Source organism: Tamandua tetradactyla, chromosome 19 (assembly GCF_023851605.1).
Source record: "Tamandua tetradactyla isolate mTamTet1 chromosome 19, mTamTet1.pri, whole genome shotgun sequence".
Taxonomy (NCBI): Eukaryota; Metazoa; Chordata; class Mammalia; order Pilosa; family Myrmecophagidae; genus Tamandua; species Tamandua tetradactyla.
The window spans coordinates 12,660,210-12,678,362 of NC_135345.1; the positions used below are offsets into that span (position 1 = coordinate 12,660,210).

General features: G+C 34.5%; 1 protein-coding gene across 10 annotated transcripts in view; it reads right to left on the bottom strand.

The window, feature by feature from the left end:
• The window catches only part of RAB28 (RAB28, member RAS oncogene family), a 267,344-nt gene that overhangs the window by 170,053 nt on the left and 79,138 nt on the right, over window positions 1-18,153 (bottom strand). For 7 of the 10 annotated variants that reach the window (XR_013165721.1, XR_013165724.1, XR_013165722.1 and 4 more), the window contains exons 5-7: window positions 17,601-17,704; window positions 12,835-12,912; window positions 4,208-4,296 (exon numbers count right to left, since the gene is read on the bottom strand). Coding sequence is in view for 7 of the 10 variants with exons in the window: in XM_077136408.1 (XP_076992523.1) it covers window positions 4,208-4,296; window positions 12,835-12,912; window positions 17,601-17,704 (271 nt within the window). In the remaining 3 variants the exon portion in view is untranslated. The other 3 variants (XM_077136410.1, XM_077136411.1, XM_077136414.1) reach the window with 3 other exon arrangements.

Here is an 18,153-nt window from a genome sequence, read left to right on the forward strand (position 1 = left end):
TCTCCATCTTTGCTGCCCCGCGAAAGCCCCAGTATATAAGAATTGCTTATGTAAAAAGTAAAAAAATAAATAAATAAATTCACACTAGCCTAAACTTTAAAGGAAAACTGATTCATGTTGCTAAATATTTCAAAGCATCCTTGATCAGGGGTTGAGAGAACTTTAAAGGAAAACTGATTCATGTTGCTAAGTATTTCAAAGCATCCTTGATCAGGGGTTGAGACATGGTGACAGGGACTCTGATTCTCTCCACTTTTCACCTCTGCTTCCTTGGTGCCAATTCTGAACTTGAGCAGCCTCTCCTTTTGTAGCCTAAGATGGCTATAATAATGTTGCTCAAGCAATATTCAAGTTCAATGGGGAAAGAGATTTTTTAGGAAACTTCAGAGGAGGAAAGCTTTTTCTTCCTCAGCAAGTGTCTCCTCAAGTTTCATTACCTCAAATGGGATTATCCACACATATCTGAGGATAAACACTAAGGCCAGAGGGGAAGGGTTAGGGGGTGATTAGTCCCCTATGTTTAAGTATATGAGGATACCCTTCTAGAGCTGTGAGGAGCTGAATGGAGGAAGGCTACACCAGGAAATTGGGAACTATTGGGAAAAGTGGTGAAATGGACATGAGAAAGGCCACTGAGAGATGCCTACCATAATGTTCAGTTTCTATATTTCAGTTTCCTTTGAATCTTACAACTGTCTTCCAGGATGTCCAACAATACAGCATTCACTAGCATAGCTGTACACAGAAAACTATGTGTATACAACACATAAATTACTATGCTCCATCACATTGTTTCAGTGATTGACATTAAAGGGCCCTGGCTTACCTCCTCTTAGAATAGTAAAGCAGTCACAGGAGTTCTTTGGGCCACTCCAAAAACCAGTCCAGAGTGGTTTGCCACACATAATAGAGGGTACACTTGAAAGACAGCATCCAGTGACCATTTCTGGCTAAAAATTTTTGTGTTTTGCAAAAGTTCAATAAGCAGCAGAAGTGACCACAATGTATTTGAAACTTTAGAGCATGCATCTTCAGGGGACAGAATGCCTAAAACTACTACAAAGACTTGTAATTTTTTTAATTAAAAACTGTAGACAGGAGAGGTAACAAAGTTAAATAAGCATGAATCCTACGTTTTTGTTTCAAAAATAAAACCCGAGGTATGGGAAAATTGTAATATGGAATTCAGAAATCTGCTTTGGTTGTATACTGCATTGCATTTTCACTAAGCCTGCTTCCCGTGACCCAAAAGGATCTCATTGGATGGTCTCTCATTGAGTGACACATGAAATCAATGAGACCAAAGAGAGGGGCTGAAACTTCTGTTCTCAACTTAGTAATTCGAGGGCAACTTTACCACCACCAGCCTCTTGGATGTATGCTGCTAGTCAAGACGGTCAGTATGAGAGGGTAGAGGGACTTGCACTTAGCCATCACTTCTTCTCAAAAGAACAACTTAACCCATGCCTAGTCAACTCCAAGAAAGACAGCTGTGTGATTTTTACAAGTGGAAGGCAGCAAAAAACCAATACAAAGCCTAGTTCATTCTATCTCAGAAACATTCTGGGTGAATCTTGATTCTACCACTTACTTACCAGTGAGTTGTATAATACTCTCTGAGCTTTGGTTTCCTCGTGTGTAAAATGAGGACAATGATATTGCTTTTATAGGTTGGTGCAGAAATAAAATAACTCTGTGACAAATGACTATAAATATTCAAGATAGAGCAAGCTTCAAAGGCTATTCTCTCCCTTGTCCCCTGCCCAGTCCCATCAGTGCTCAACCTTTATAAACTCACTACTAAAGCATTTTGATCTGATCACAGACCTTTAACCATTTCTTTCGGCCTCCTCCTAATGCCTGTAGCACTTAGCTTGTATAATCATACATGTGTGCTGAATCATACCTTGTAATACTTCAGTAAATGTATTGGAAAAAAACTTTTGAAAACCCTAAAGTTTTCACAAATATATAAATACACTATGAAATGAACAAAAAGCATGGTTTCACCCCTTATTGGATGTAAAACCTTGAGCAAGATTAATTTAATAGCAGACTTCAATTAACAATAGCTTTTAGAATAGCAGCAGCAACAACAAATGTCTCTCCTACTAGACTTATAAGGTTCTTAATGGTTGAGATCTCTTGTTCAACTTTATAGTCTCCTGAAGGCCCAGGCACATTGACATGTATGTTAGGAATATGTTGAAAAGGATAAATTGAATCACTTTGAAGACCTTAAGAGGCTGTTAAATTGTTATAAAATGAGTGGTACAGAAATCAAAGCAGAGAGGGGTTGGACCCACTGCCTAATGAGCACAGAGGATTTGATTTTACAATGTTTTAAATTTCTTAAATGTCAAATCACTATTGAAAGAGTGCTGCATTGGCCTATGGACAGAAGATCTCCTCTGAGGTCTAGCTCTGTGATTCCATGACCTCTGTGAAGTCACTTTTATACTTAAACTTCAATGTTTTTATTTCAAGAATATGAAATAACGAGTGTTCCAAAATCCCTTACACCTCTAAAATTAGGCATTCAAAATGTCTACACACACTTACAGCAAACCTCCTAAGAGAAAACCACCCTGCTGGGCACTCTGAGGCACATGAAGCTAGCACAGGCCTGGAGCTGTCCTTCAGTGAGCTCATACCTCAGAAAACAACAAAAAGTAGAGACAAAATTAACTGTAACTTGAAGGGCAGTGCAATAGTGGCTCAGCGGCAGAATTCTTGCCTGCCATGGCGGAAATCCGGGTTGGATTCCCGGTGCCTGACCATGTTAAAAAAAAAAAAAATTAACTGCAACTTGAAGCAAAAGGGGTAATGGCCACCTGAGAGGCAATGACATGGGACTTTCTGCTGTGGAAAAGAGGACTGGCTTTGTGGACAGGCAGCAAATGCTTCAAGACAGCAAATACTTATGGAGTACCAAATACTGTGTCAGGCACACAAAAAACACAACTGTGACCAAGACAAACCTATATACTGCCCTCTGGTGCCTAGAGGCTGGCTGGCAGAGGGAGATATTTGGAGACGGGGATGAATTCCACGTAGAGAGACCTGTGGAGTAAGGACTGGGAAGCAGAACATCACAAAGTAAACAGGAATGTGCCCGTAGATCTGTCTACACAGAGGAAAGGAGTAAACAGTAGAGGGGCGTGAGAAAAGGTTGAAAGGAAATGTAGCTAATATGGAGCCTCCAAAATGCCAGGCAGAGGGCACTACATTTTAATCAGTCCAACAAGAGTCCACAACTAGACATGATTGTGTATTAAACCTCAAATGGTCATGAATTTTATATCCAAATAAACTTTGATTTTCTGCAACTAAAAGGAGGATCGTAGAAAGAAAATTCAAAAAAAAGTAATTTAAATAAATTTATTTGTGGGAGAAAAACATCTGAACATTAAATACAGTCTGATCCACAATGATCCAACAATATGTCATAACTCATTCTGGGAGTACTTTTATGCAGTTTGCCAGAGAAATTCCACATGGAGCATTAGCTAAACATTTATCAAAATTCATAAAGCCATCTAACCAGAATATTACACAATACATAATGACCATGATAGAGTAATAAAAATACAATATCAAATACTCACTACTTTGTGAGTTACAAGCTACAATATAAACAATTTAGTGCCTTTTTTAAAAAAATGAAAAAAAATATTTGTTACAGCTTTATTCCAAGCATTTTCAGTTAGATACAGCTTTATATATTTTCACTCACAATAGACTGCAAAAGTATGCCTTCTTAAGTATCTGTAAAAAAATATATTACTTGCTTAATGTATGCACTCTGAAGTATACTTTGCCACGTATGAGTTCAGATAAGAAAATGAACCTGTGCTGTGGCAAAATACCTGGCTGATGATCAAGACTTGAGTAGTTTTCATAAATGGCTGAAAAATTTACATCAGTACATAAAGAGAACCAACCTCGTTTTTTTTTCAACGAAGCAGCCTAATTCTAGAAAATGGGCTTTCCATTTGATTTCCAAGTGTGTGGTCCTGAAGTTGAATTCTTTCCTGTCCAAGATGCTGCCTGCGGCTGTGAGGCAACACTTAACAATGAAGCAAGCTGAGAGGAACATGTTAACTGAGCTCAGAGATGGTCACTGATAAAGTTCCTACAGGTCTTCTAGCTCACACAGAGGTGAAGGGCAGGCAGAACTATCATTACAAAGCAAAAATGCACTCACTGAACTGCACACATAGAGCTCCTAGGAGGGTTAACGGTTCTTGACATAGATTCCTGGTTGTAGTTTACAATATCTGCCTTCACCACCCTCTGTCATAAAAGAAAACAGAGTTATTATCTGGACATCAGAACATTTAGAAATAACTCCTTAAAGTATATTTTTATCTTATGAACTTTGGTGAACTCCTGAATATAGACAACACAAATGAAGTAGGAGCTGATATTTAAAAAAATCAATCAGAACAAACTAACATAGAGATGGAGTTTTGTTTCGTTCCTTTTTTTTTTTTTTTAAGAAAGCAACACTAATTCATTTATTGAGTTCATCGGCTATGTGACATTAATTTGAAGTTATCACAAGTCTCACAAACAGTTGGCAAATCAACATGAAAATTTAAACCCTGGTTATAACTTAAAACAAAGGAATTAAAACTAGTCATTCATATATACTTCAATTCATAGATAAGACCACTGTCTCATCATTTCAAAGTAAAAAAAAAAAATGCCATTATTTATTAATATTTCCATGAGCCATTATACATAGCTTAATTTTTCTAGAACATTTATAAAAATTTGTAAGTTAGTGAAAAGCAGTATAAGTATTTAAAAAGACTCACAAAGCAGAATGTGTTGAGCAACTCAATTTTTAAAACATTGTTAATTTTTAAAACTTTCCTGCCAAATCCATAACCTATTCTTGAATAGCTCACTATTGAGCTGTGAATAACAACTCTAACAAAATACGGTGTAATGAGAAAAATTGCCACACATTTATGTTTTGAAATAATTTAACCCAAAAGACACTTTTAGGTTTTTCCTCTTTTTCTCTAACTCATGCTTCATGGAACATCTTAAAAGGTTAATTTAGCACTATGCCCTAATATTCATCTCTAAGTAATAATTTAAATTAAAACAAATCATTTACAGTTTTCCACCCTTTTACTAAGTCTGCACATACAATTAAAGAAGATAATTTAAGGCAATTTTAAAAATATTCTTTCAATTACCAAGCTATTCTGGGGAAAAATGGTAACTAAATAATGAAATAACTGCCTCAATTCTCCACTTCATTGCACATATAATAAACATAATCATAAAGACAAATACATTTGAAAGTAATTGAAATGCTATTTTAACTTGTTTCCAATTTCTTAACTCATAAATCTCCTGGCCAAGAATCAATTTTTCCAAGTTCTAAAACAGTATTTATGCAATACTAATTCCCAATAATGTACAACAATCATTTGAATTTCCCTATTCATAAGGAATAAAGAACAAGAAAACATTTACTAGGTCCTCCCTCCCCACTGCCCAAATTACAATAATTTACCTATTAATACCTGCACTACTACACTGAACAGATTTTACTCTGAGCAGAGCTTCTATGTCGAGAATCTTCTAGGTACTTCACTATTTCTGCCCTGACAATATGCTGTCAATTCCAAACAACATAAACAAGATGAAGAAGAAAGGAGACAAAAAATGGAAAGTATGTTCAATGACTAAAAGCAGAAGGGAACACCACAGTAGAAAAAGAAAATTATCATGTAAATGTAAACATGTTATCAAAAAAAAAGAATGTTTGCATACAAAAGGAACAAAGACCCAAGAAATACTATTCTTTACAATCCTATTTAGTTGCTAAAATATATACATCCACTGAACCTCTCAGAAAAATTGCGAATTCTTTTTTTTGATACCACAATTACACATAGCATATGTAATGCACAATATTTCAGAGGACTATGAAGAAATATGGGGCTTTTCTACGCTAGAGTGCAGTAAAAGTATTAATTCAATTTCCTTTGACAAACATTACTGCAGATCTACTATGTGCCAGGCACTCTATACTAGGGATATATGGATGAATTTCACAGGATCTGCTCACAAGTTGCTGTGGACCCAAAGGACAGAGAAATACATACAGAGCTAAGTGTCAAACAAGATAAGTGCTTTATTAGACTCACGCTGTTGGAAGACAAAGGAAGGAGTAATAAATTTTCTTCGAGGGTGGGGATATGAATGCAGAAATCAGAAAAAGCCATACACCATTTACAATTTTTTAATTTAATAGTATTTACTACTTGTTAAAGACTTCCTTTTGATATTTACTCCCTCATCCCTCTCAACCCTAACCTCTACACTTCCAAATTCCATATAGAAATGAAAAAGCTTAGTTGTCTGTAATTATTTTTAAATCATTAAATACAAAATTTTAGCACAAAATTAAATGTTGCTTTGAAATATATAAGAATTTTGCTAAAGAATCAAAACTACTTTGTCATGTTTTATTGTTTTATTAAAAAGATCACATATGACAAATAAGTGTAACAAGGATAACATGCTCCCAAATTTTTTAGACTTTAAATAATTCTTGCCTTTTCATATGATTTCAAATATCTTATTTCAGAAAATCTTTCATAATGGCATCCATTAATTTATTAACATGTACAGAAAAACATCATAAAGCGGGCTGCTGTTTATGATTTTTTTAAACAAAGATTCAATCAACAGTTGACAGTAAATGAACAGAATGCTGAAGAATAGGAATGTATTAGCCTTGGATGGGCTCTGCTTATGTTCTCTAGCAAGCAGTATTAACTTTTGGACAAGACTCATGATTTACTAGGCACTCAGCCTGATGCTATCAACAGAAGCACTACCAACCACCAAAAGAGGTATGAGGGGAGTATGTCAGTGAAACATAGAACACTATTATCTGACCTCCCAAACCTAATCGTTTCATGCCAAACCATGGGTTACAATAAAGAGAAGGGATTTTCATAATCAGTAAGCAACTCATTAATCCCCCCAAATGTTGGTTTAAACCTTATCCTATAAACAGAACCAGGTTACTGACCTGCAATCAAGACATTTTGGTCAAAATACCAATTAACATGAATGACTAGGATTTCCATCATTAATTTTCATCAAATTAATGAAGAAATAATAAGGCAGCATCTTTCTTGGAGGTCCTGACTGCTTGACATAAAGCTTTGCACAATGTTTCTGAACTGGAAGCCATAACCAAGGTGCACTGCAAATTCCACACCTTGCTTTCTATGAGTAAAAAATGCAAAATTTCCCTGCCATAAACTTCACGGTAGGGGGTTTCACAGTAGTTGACTTGTTTATGATGCATTTATTGATGTTTTCAGAGAAAATGTTACCTACAAAATACCTACTTTTATTTTTGGAGTCCAAAAGCACATGCAATTATTCACTGTCAATGGTGTAAAAATAATGAAGTGATCCTAAGAGAGAAGGAGTCATGTGGTTGAACACTGGTTTAACCCTTATTTTGTAAAGAGCATTGGCAAGTGGGTACTGGAAATGCAAGGTATCCAGAGGGCAAGCAAAAGAAGCAACCTAGGGGGCGGGCCGCGGTGGCTCAGCGGGCAAAGTGCTTGCCTGCTATGCCGGAGGACCTCGGTTCGATTCCCGGCCCCAGCCCATGTAACAAAAACGGAGAAACAGAATACAATAAAACAAGAAAATGTTTAAAAATGTTTCCCTTTCTTCCTTCCTTCCTTCCTTCTATCCTTCCTTCCTTCTCTCTGTCTTTCCTTTAAAAAAAAAAAGAAGCAACCTAGGGGTTGGGATAAGGAGGTATAAGGAGTATAGATAAACTCTTGACAAGACACTAAAGATAAATTTAGCCGATTTTGCCATTGCACTTTAATCCAGATACTAGTAACTTATCCACCACTGCAAAATCCATATTTTGTCATGCCCAAGATATGGATGCACACACCATGAAAATTAAAACACTTGTCACTATCATTCATTAAAACGCAAGCATTATTCTAGTTATGGAGACATTTATATAAATAATGCATCATCTCTGTTTTTGAGATGTATAAGAATCTAGTAGGGTAAATAGGTGTATAAACTAATAAAGAAAACTATGATTGATATACATTCAAAGTGTTACAAGATTATTGATTACCATTTAAAGCACACATATAAAGCATGCTGTAAAGCATGGTACTTTGCACATATTAGGGCCTTAAAAAGTTACTTATCTTCTTCCTTAAGTGAGCAATTATATGCTGCCAGTAATATTCATAATTTTGGGCAAGTTATTTCACTTCTTTGATCTTCCCAAACTCCTAATCTATAAAATAAAAGTTATTTATATATGTGATCTCTAAAGTATTACCTGGTTCTGAAATTTTGAAAAATAAATTTCAAAGGTTGCATAGGAAAAAGACAAAACGGGATATGATATGGAAATCCATTAGCAATGCTGAATATCCGAGGGTTAGAGTAGCATATGCAAAGTGAATAAATACACTCTGTAAGGAAGACAAGAAATATTTGAGGTAAGAAAAAAATACCTCTTTCTAAGTACATTGGGGAAAAATTATAAAAAGAACAACATCTAGAAAAGGAGAATCTAAGTCCCTTGAGAGTTCCCTTAAAAAGGTCAATATTCAGATAAGGCTGAAAGGCACAAAGGGCCCCCAGGGATCAAGGGTTAAATAGTCTTGTGTTGTATAGTTACATGCTAATTAAGATTCAATTAAAATCTTGCAAATACCTACTACATTATAGCACTATGCTAGGCACTTTCACATACAGTATGAAAATACTTAAGAAACAACAAGGGATATATATTTTTAGCAAGTTTATTGAATGTCACAGTCTTGAAATTTTTGTTTTGAAGAAACTAATGCATACCTAGTGCAAACCAAACTGAAATTCACAGTTCATTAACTGGCAAGTAAAAATTTCAAGGCTTAAAATTATATCTTATCACCAAAGGTATATGGCAAAATGTCTTTGCTATGACTCAGGCTGAAAGTGACAAGACAGAGGACTACGCATTTTCTTCCTACATTATCTAACACATTATTAAAGGATTGAATGGACTGATCACAGCTGCTTAAAATCTATTTAACCTAAAGGTTTGACTACTTTGCAAACAAAAAAATCTGAACAGTCTTGGAAACCTGAACATTTGTTAACAACGAGTCTGATATTTTACAGTTTTAGAGGGCAACAGTTGGGAGGAGGAAGGATACTAGATAAGTGATATAAATGAAACTATTACTTAAATTGGGAATTGTAAAAATTATATCTCTAGTATACTTAACTGCTTAAATATATGTCGGCTCAGTTATTCTGTGAGCTCCTTGAGGACAAGAACTTTATTTTATTGATCTCTATCTCCCCATACCCTACTGTGGTTCCTGGCATAAAGCAGACCCTCAAAAAAAACATTTGCTGTACTAATAACTCCATTCACTTTCTTTTCCTCCTCTTTCCCCTCCTCTTCCTTGCAAAGCTTGGAAAAGTTGCTGCTAACTCATTTTATATAACTCCCAAACAGTAGCATTCAAGGTTAAAACTGAAATGGCAGAATCTCTTTAAATAATCAGTGAATATAACCAAGACATAAACTTCATTGTAAGTATTTATGTCACAAACTAAATTACTAAAGACATGAATTTCCATGTGACAGGTGAGTCTGCCATTTAACTTCTTCTCTATAAAATGACACAAAGCACTTTCAAACAATACCTTGAATCCCCTCAGGAATCTTTCAAAATGCATTTTAAGAATCCTAAAAAAAATAGGCAGTATACCTATTAACTGAACTTTCTTGACTCTTAAATGAATTCTCAAAAAACTTCCCACTGTACAGTAGCAACTGTTACATCAGTAATTGGCAAGGCACCAAATTCATCAGATTCAGGAAAAGATAATGAGGATTCTTGTCACAAAGGATTCTGATGACAATCATAATAAATCCATCTTCAAATGAATGAATTAAAAGTCAACTCCACCAACAAACTGAAGATAGAATTAAATCTCAGCATATAAGTAAAATGGGGGTGCTAATAAACAAGGTGGGATGTGCAGGGTACAGAAAGTCATGTAGTTAACACAGTGGTTATCTAATAGCTTTTAGTTAAAACACACCTGGGCATGAAGTCCATCTCTAAAGCCAAAGGAATAAATGTGTTGCTCTCAACTAAGAGGAAGGTAAAAATATTAATAAAGCCACCTCCAAATTCTGCCTTTCAAAAGTTCTCTGGAGTTATCCCTGAATCTGAGCATTCAGACAGTACGCAGAGTTGTTTCTCAGAGCAGCTTGTCTACGAAATACCAGCATACCTTCCCTCTAGGGAGAGCCCACCATTCACTGAGGTTTCCCTTTCTCCCTTCTTCCAGGCAAGGAATCTCAGAATTATCTTGGACTTTTCCTTCTCTCTCTTATTCAATCACCCCACAAGCAAGCCCTAATGATTTTTCTTTGAAATATCTCTTACATCCATTCTTTTCCTTTCACCCTGATTCTGGCCCTTATGGCACGAGAGCAGTAACCCAGTCTCCTTGTCTCCATCTCCTTCCCATCCAGTCAATCAAGAAAAATCCCAGGAGATTAATCATATTTAGATACCGTTTTCATTTATTCCCCTGCTTAAAAAATTTTTTTCTGTATATTAGTTACATAAAATCATCAATTTGCCATTCATAAATCTCCATAATCTGTTTTCAAACTCTCTTTACATTCTGACACCAGTGATCATTTTAATCAAACTGCTCTTCTGTTTATAAAATCTAACACAAGAATTTCTACCCAGCTATATTGCTCGCATCAGCTTCTCTTTCAGCCATTTTCTTCTCCCCCTATTTCAAACTGCCCAGTAAAGCTTCCTTCTATATGGTGGAAACACAAAGGGCACTGGTGTCCGATAGACCTGGGTTCAAATCACCACCTAACCAGGGCTCATGGACGAGTAGCTCAACCTCTCCTTAGGCTCAGTTTCCTGCCTATGAAATGATAAAATGCCGCCTGCACCACAGAGTTTTATGAGTATTAAATGGGATAGCATAATTGCCTGCACATAACATATTGTTTCTTCACTGAAGACAAGAGGCCATCTTATACTCATTATAGCTTCCTTAAGCCTACCACTATACTGAGTATCAATAAATTGTTTTCGATTGCTTCATAGTCTGGACTCTCCAGTTAACCTGAAGTAAGCATCTTTTAGAAAGAGAAGCTTTTAGGAATAACTTGATTTCTATGGCTCACCAACAGCCAACTCAAGCATATCATTGTGATTTCTCTTTCATGTATCCTTCAAGGCCAAAAACCAAGTTACTATTTTTATGTGTGCAGGAACAATTTACATGGCACAAAATATCTTAACACTGTGACTGGTCATAATTAAGTGCTAAAATACACATCTTTTGAATGATGAGAATTAAAAGTAGGAAATTTCTAGAATTTCAAATATTTTAATCAAGTATGAAGAAACAGACACATCAGCCTAACAATTTTCAATTGATATTTGCTCTAATTGCTCTAAAACACACACACACACAGAGTGATGAAAATAAGACACAGAACTAAGTCTAAGAGACTTAAATAGAAATTTAAGGGTCGGGAAAAATAATTATATTTTTTAAGCTGCATAAGGGGAGGGCATGGAGAGAATTGAGGGAAAATGCCATTCACTGTTGCTTCCAACAAAACCATTCCTGAAACTTAACTTTAAACTATAGGTTTCAGCTCTGATTCTTCTTTCTACCAAAAGTGAATTGCTATGCTACTATAGTGGTATTTTCAAATGCTTGTCTGCTGCTATTCATATTTATTCCTCAGTCTAAGAGAACTGATACACTACATTTTAAGGAAGTAAAAACACACAAAGAATTATGTAAACTACATAAACAAGTTGTAAGTTGAAAAATACAATTAACTTAAAATGGGCCTGGGATCATTTCTTTAAGAATTCTACTTATTTTATGACACTTGCTTTAAAGTTTGCTCTTAGGTTACATTTTACTGGACTGTTTTTTAATGAAGTAATCTGACGATCAACATAGGGGAATGAAATCACCTTATTATAAATTGTTCTCTTTTTTTTTAAAAGAAATTTTTACTTTTATATTAATAAAGTAAAGGACCTTTAAAAAATTCATCTTTCCTGGAGTTAATACATATTTATTAACTGAGTCCAGCATTACTCCTTAAGGCTGATATCAAAGATCACAGATATAGGAATACAATTTAAACTTTTCTAGAAATTTTCTAGAAATAGTGAAAGAATTCAGAAGTCCTTAATAATTAATAACAACATTAAACTAACAATAATGTCAAGAACTAATATCCTTAGATGGAAGACGTTTTAGAGTTGAACAGAAAATGCACTAAAAAAATTTTTAAAAATCAAGAATGTTTCACCAAAAGCAAACATGGAGATGCCAAATGGAGTAAACTGTCACTAATTAAAATTAATACGAACGTTTGATAAATAATTGTAATTTATGTATGAACCATAAAAAAAATTTTGTCAGTAATCCTGGAAGAACTTAAATAAGCAAATACAAAATAATATGGCAGGCACCTTAACCTACTCTTTAACCACTGATGAAAATTCTTCTTTTTTCCCCACAAAAGGGACAAAATGAAGTGTCAATTATATCATAATTCAGTAAAATGGCAATATTCTCCATCTGCAATAAACACTGATTCATGAACACAATCTATTTCTAAGTTATATATATATATGTACATGGAATGCATAAATGGGAAAAGATATATGGGTAGAAATTAGTATCTCCTAAGAAATCCATCATTTTTAAAAATCTGAAGTTCAAGATAATCACCTGTGATTGTTCTATTTCTGCTTTATTTAATTTGATTCCAAGGATTTCAGCAGCAACTTTCTGAAAACACAGAAAGACCTGTATAACAAAAATAGGTATACATGATTTAAAACAGGCTTACCTAAGTTAACTTCAAATACATTGGACTTTTATTTATTTGCAAGTCCAAAACAAGAATTGCAAAAATATGATGCATCAGGTTATTGCAAAAATAATATTGTTTGGTAAATACAGCAACATTTTAAATGTAGCATTTTTAACTGCTTAAATCAGAGTTTGAAAATCCATGTGATTCACTGATTTGGTCTAAACTTATACACTTATCCCTAAAAACATAACATTTTAAAAAGATTTTATATAAGACAATAAATTACAACTACCACAATAAAAAACAACCATAACAAACAAGCATAATAAACAACCATAATTCCTGAAGAAAATGCAAATAAATTAGTCTACACTTCACCATCCTAGTTTTTCACTGCCAATTCTATCTTGGTCTTCTAATATGGCTTTGGCCTATCTTAAGAGATCTTACTTTCCAACTTTTTAATAATCTTTATGGCTCGCATCAATTTCAACAAATTCTCTGTATTTACTGAGCAACAAATTACTACTCTTTTACTGCATTTTATCAGTTCAGAGTAAAGGAGCATTATATTCCATTATAGTTAAACAAAAATCTACAAATACTTTTCTATAAACAGCCTCCATAAATAGGTAGCTTATGCTGGTCCACAAAGATTCCTAATGCTCCAACCTAGATATTTCCTATAGTATATAGTTTGCTTACCATATCCTTATATCTGTTCATCTCACATCTTAATATTTTTGCAACTTTACTATTTTAATTCTGATTTCCAATTCTACTCTTCAAAAAGATGCATATCCCTGAAAGGTTATGTCATTTGTTCCCCAAAAGGCATAATCTATTTTCTCCTTCACTGATGGTCAATGCTAAGGAACAATACTGAAGGAAAGAATGGAGAGAAAGAAGACAGTGTAAATGAAGATAAGGAAAGAGACTAAGAAGGGACAAATCATGTAAGATCTTGTAGGTTATTGGAACGGCTTTGGTTTTTACTCTGAGTCAAATGGAGGCCATAGGAGGGTGGTCAATGTGCTTCCTATTTTAACAGGATCAATCTGATTATTGTGTTGCACATTCACTACAGAGGACCCAGGATACAAAAAGAGAAAACAGCAGGAAACGACTGTAAGATATGATGGAAGTGGAGGTGGTAAGAAATGGTTACCAGAATCTGGATATATTTTGAAAATAGAGCCAACCAGACTTGCTGAAAGGTTAGATGTAGGGTGTGAAAGAAAGAGAAGAGATAAAAGAATGGATCCGCCAGTTACTGAGGTGGGGAGGAATGGGAGATTGAAGGAGGGAATATTAGGAGCTCAGTTCTGGACACGTTAAGTTAGACTTGCCTATTAGTCATGTAGGTGGAAGTACTGAGTGAGCAGTTGATATGCATGAATCTGGAGCATACGGGAGAGGTCTGGGCAAAGCCATAAGAGAAGATGAGGTCATGAAGGGAGTAAGTTTTGAAAAAGATATCCAAGGATTGAGCCCTAGAGCATGCCAACATTTATAGATTGGGAGATAAGAAATCAGCAAAGGGGACTGAGAGGGAGTAGTTAGTGAAGTAGGAAATAAAAACAGGAGGTGTGGTATCCTGACAGCTAAGTGAAGAAAGTATTTCAGAGAGAAGAGAGTAATCAACTACTTTATATGCTGTTGCTGTATTAAGTAAGACAAGGACCATGAACTGACCACTGAATTTAGCAAAAGGGAGATCATTGGTAATCAGGATAAGATGTGGTGAAACAGAGGGGAAAAAAGTCTGCATGGAACTGTTCAAGACAGCCTGAGAGAGGAAGGAACTGGAGATAATAATTAGACACAACTCTTTTAAAGCACTCTCCTGGAAAATGAGGAGAAATAGAAGCTAGGCAATAGACAAAGATGTGGGATCAAGAGAGTTTTCTTGTTTTTAAGATAGTGAAGTCATAATATATATATATATATATATATATATATATATATATATATATATATCTCAGTGTATATATATATATACACTGATAGAATAATCCAGTAAACAGAAAAAAAATGATGACAAAAAAAGAGAGAGAAGAATGCTAAAGCAATGTCCTTGGCCAGGTGAGGAGAAATTGAACTAATATACAATGAAAAAGCTCGCCTTAGCTAGGAGCATAGATAATTCATCCCACAGTAATAGAAAAGGAAATAGAAGACTTGGGAATAGATGCAAGCACAGAGCCAGATGTAATATCAGTTTTCATGTTTGTATCAAATTTCTTATAAAACAGGAAACAATGTTATCAGCTGAGCCTTAGAATGAGGAGGTTATATGAAGATTTGAAGGGAGAAAAGAAGCTATGACTAACCATCCAGGTGAGAGAGAGAGAGAATGGACTTGGAACATACAGCATAATTACTGAGCAGCATTAAGGGCTCACTTGAGGTTTGTGATTGTAAATTTAAAGTGCAATCTCTAGCATGCCTTAGTTTATCTCTAAGTGCAGTTAAAGTTGGGGTCCTGCTTAAGTCAGAGTTAAGGTTTTGACAAAGTAGAAGAGAAGGAAAGGAGTTGAAGGTATATGAATAGGAAATATTATAATTGGCCATGAGATTTAAGTTTAGAAATAGAGGAACATGATAAAAAGGGAGTTAGGAATATTGAAAAGGTTTTAAGATTAATGTTTTATAGGTCCTGCTGAGGTTGAAGAATGATTAGGTTAGAGTGCTCAAAGGGCTATAGTCATTTGTAATGACAAGGTCTGTGGTATGCATAGGAGCAAGTGACTAATGTGGAATGGAGGACAAACAGTATACACTAAAATCACTAAGCATATGACAGAAGTATTAGAGAAAGAACAGGAGCTCAACACCTCCAGGAATGAGAGGAAGTAACCTGAGGCTGGGGATGACTACAAGTTTAAAGTGATTCCACAAGAACAAACTGTTTTAAAGTAATATTTAAAAAGAAAACAATGAGAGTTTTTAATAGTGGTTCAACACAATTATATAAAAAATACTAAGTGGTTAAGCACAAGCTAAAATAGTTCTAAAAGGGCAGAAGACCCTTTAGTTCTAAAAGGGCAAAAAATACAAGGGTAGAAGCCCAATCCATGGATGGGCTTGTCAAGAAGTATTGATATTATGTTTATTTAAAAATGGTATGTATGGGTATATATGAATGTTCATATTACTCTGCTGAAAGCTTCATGAGAGCTCCATTTTTTAAATGGATCTGATCCCATAAAAGATTAAGAACACTTTATATTATTTAATATTTATCCTAAGAATAAAAGTTATGAAGAGAAGGAGAAAATCAAAAATATTAAAGCATCAAAACATTTCAAACTTCTTTTGGTTGAAAATGTAAAGCAAATTAACAAATAAAACCAGATAGTGAAGAATATTTGAAAAAAATAAGACAAATGGCTGATATCCCAAATATTTAAAATGGTCATACAAAAACCAGAAAATTATAAACAGACCATAAACAGAAAATGAATAGTTTATGAAATAATCTCAAGAGTTATAACAGAAATTCAAATTTAAACAGTGAAATATCTTTTGAGGTTTTCTGCCTATCGATTTGGTGAAGATTTAAAAATAAATGTTAAAATCCCGACTGTTTAAAAGGGTGCTGTAATGTGTCACTCATACAATGCATGTGGAAGGATAAATTAACTTAGTTTTTATGGTGGTAATTTGGCAATATGTTTCAATGCCCTTTCTAGGAGTCTATCCAAAGGAAATAATTTTTTAAAAAAAAGTGTTATGTACAAAGCATTATCCAAAATTTAGAAACAACCTATATGTCCTACAATAGAGATTTAATATTTAAATCTTTATTTAATGGATTATTCAATCTACATAATAATATTAAATGAAATGGGAGAGCCACAGATAAAATATATTTAACAAAAGAATAAAACAAAATTATCTCTATGTTATGATCTTAATTTTTTAAAAGAAGTATTTATTATGGTATAGGTAGTAAGTCTTAGAGGGTCACTACTTGGGTTCACAAATCCAATCTCCACCACTGATTAGCTATGTGGTGTAGCCCAGACCCTGTCATATAACCTCTCCAGACCTCACCTATAAACTGGAGATAACCATCACAGTACATGCCTGTCACAAAGTAAGCACACAATAAATGCTAACTACTAGCATCAACAGCAGCACTGGCAAATGTAAGCATGGGTAAAAAAAAAAAAAAAAACTAGGAGGAATTACATGAGGTAATGAATGGCCATATCTGGGTGTTATGATTATGGGTAATTTATATTTTCTTCTTTTTTTTCTATGCTGTATAGTGGGGGTCACATTTCGTTCTTTTTCCATAGAGTATCCTGTTATTGCAGCACCATTTGTTGAATTTTGTGTGGGGGGGGGCGGGGGGGGAGGGGGAATGTACAGCCAGGAATCAAACCTGGGTCTCCCACATGGTAGATGAGAATTTTATCACTGAACTACTGTTGCACCCCCTTATATTTTCTTCCTTTTAATTCTCTGTATTTTTAAATTCCCTAAAATAACCAAAAGATTAAATGAATTATAAAAATACTATAACCAGAAAAAACATATCTAAGAATTTTTTGTCTCCAATAAGAATTAAGTTGCTCAAAAAGTTAAGTAATGAAAGTACACTTCCTATGAATGCTCGTAAATAAAATCAAAACCATTTATAATGTGCAGCATTCATTATCTTACTTACGGAGTCTCCTGTCTTGGCTGAGACGAAGTGGCTACTGAAACCATTTTCCTGGCAAAACCTTAAGTGTTTTTCAGGTTTTACTGTTCGCATATGCTCCAAATCAACTAGAAAGGTAATAAACAGAGAATAATACTCAATGTTAGAGTAAATCAGGACCTTTTTAAAATGTTTAACATGTTTAAACTTGATTTATATACTTCTCAACACAGATTAGACACAAGCTGGATCATCTTGGTCAACTTACTGTACCTTTTTGTGCCTCAATTTTCATATCCAAAAACTGGTAAGAACAAATATCCTTACCTTAAATGAGAGTCCTTTGAGAATTAATCAGTGTATAGTGCTCAGAACAATGACTGACACAATGACTCAAAAACTGTAAGCTATAATTATTATTCTCTAGAAAGCTTTAGGTAGATGGATAGTACTTTAAAAAAATTACTTAATATGGTTCGTTAAACAGTCATCACTTGAAAGTAAAGTGTACTTATCCAAGCATGTTTAGTTTGAAACAGTTTAATTACTTTCATAATTAGAATATTTCTGTAATCTA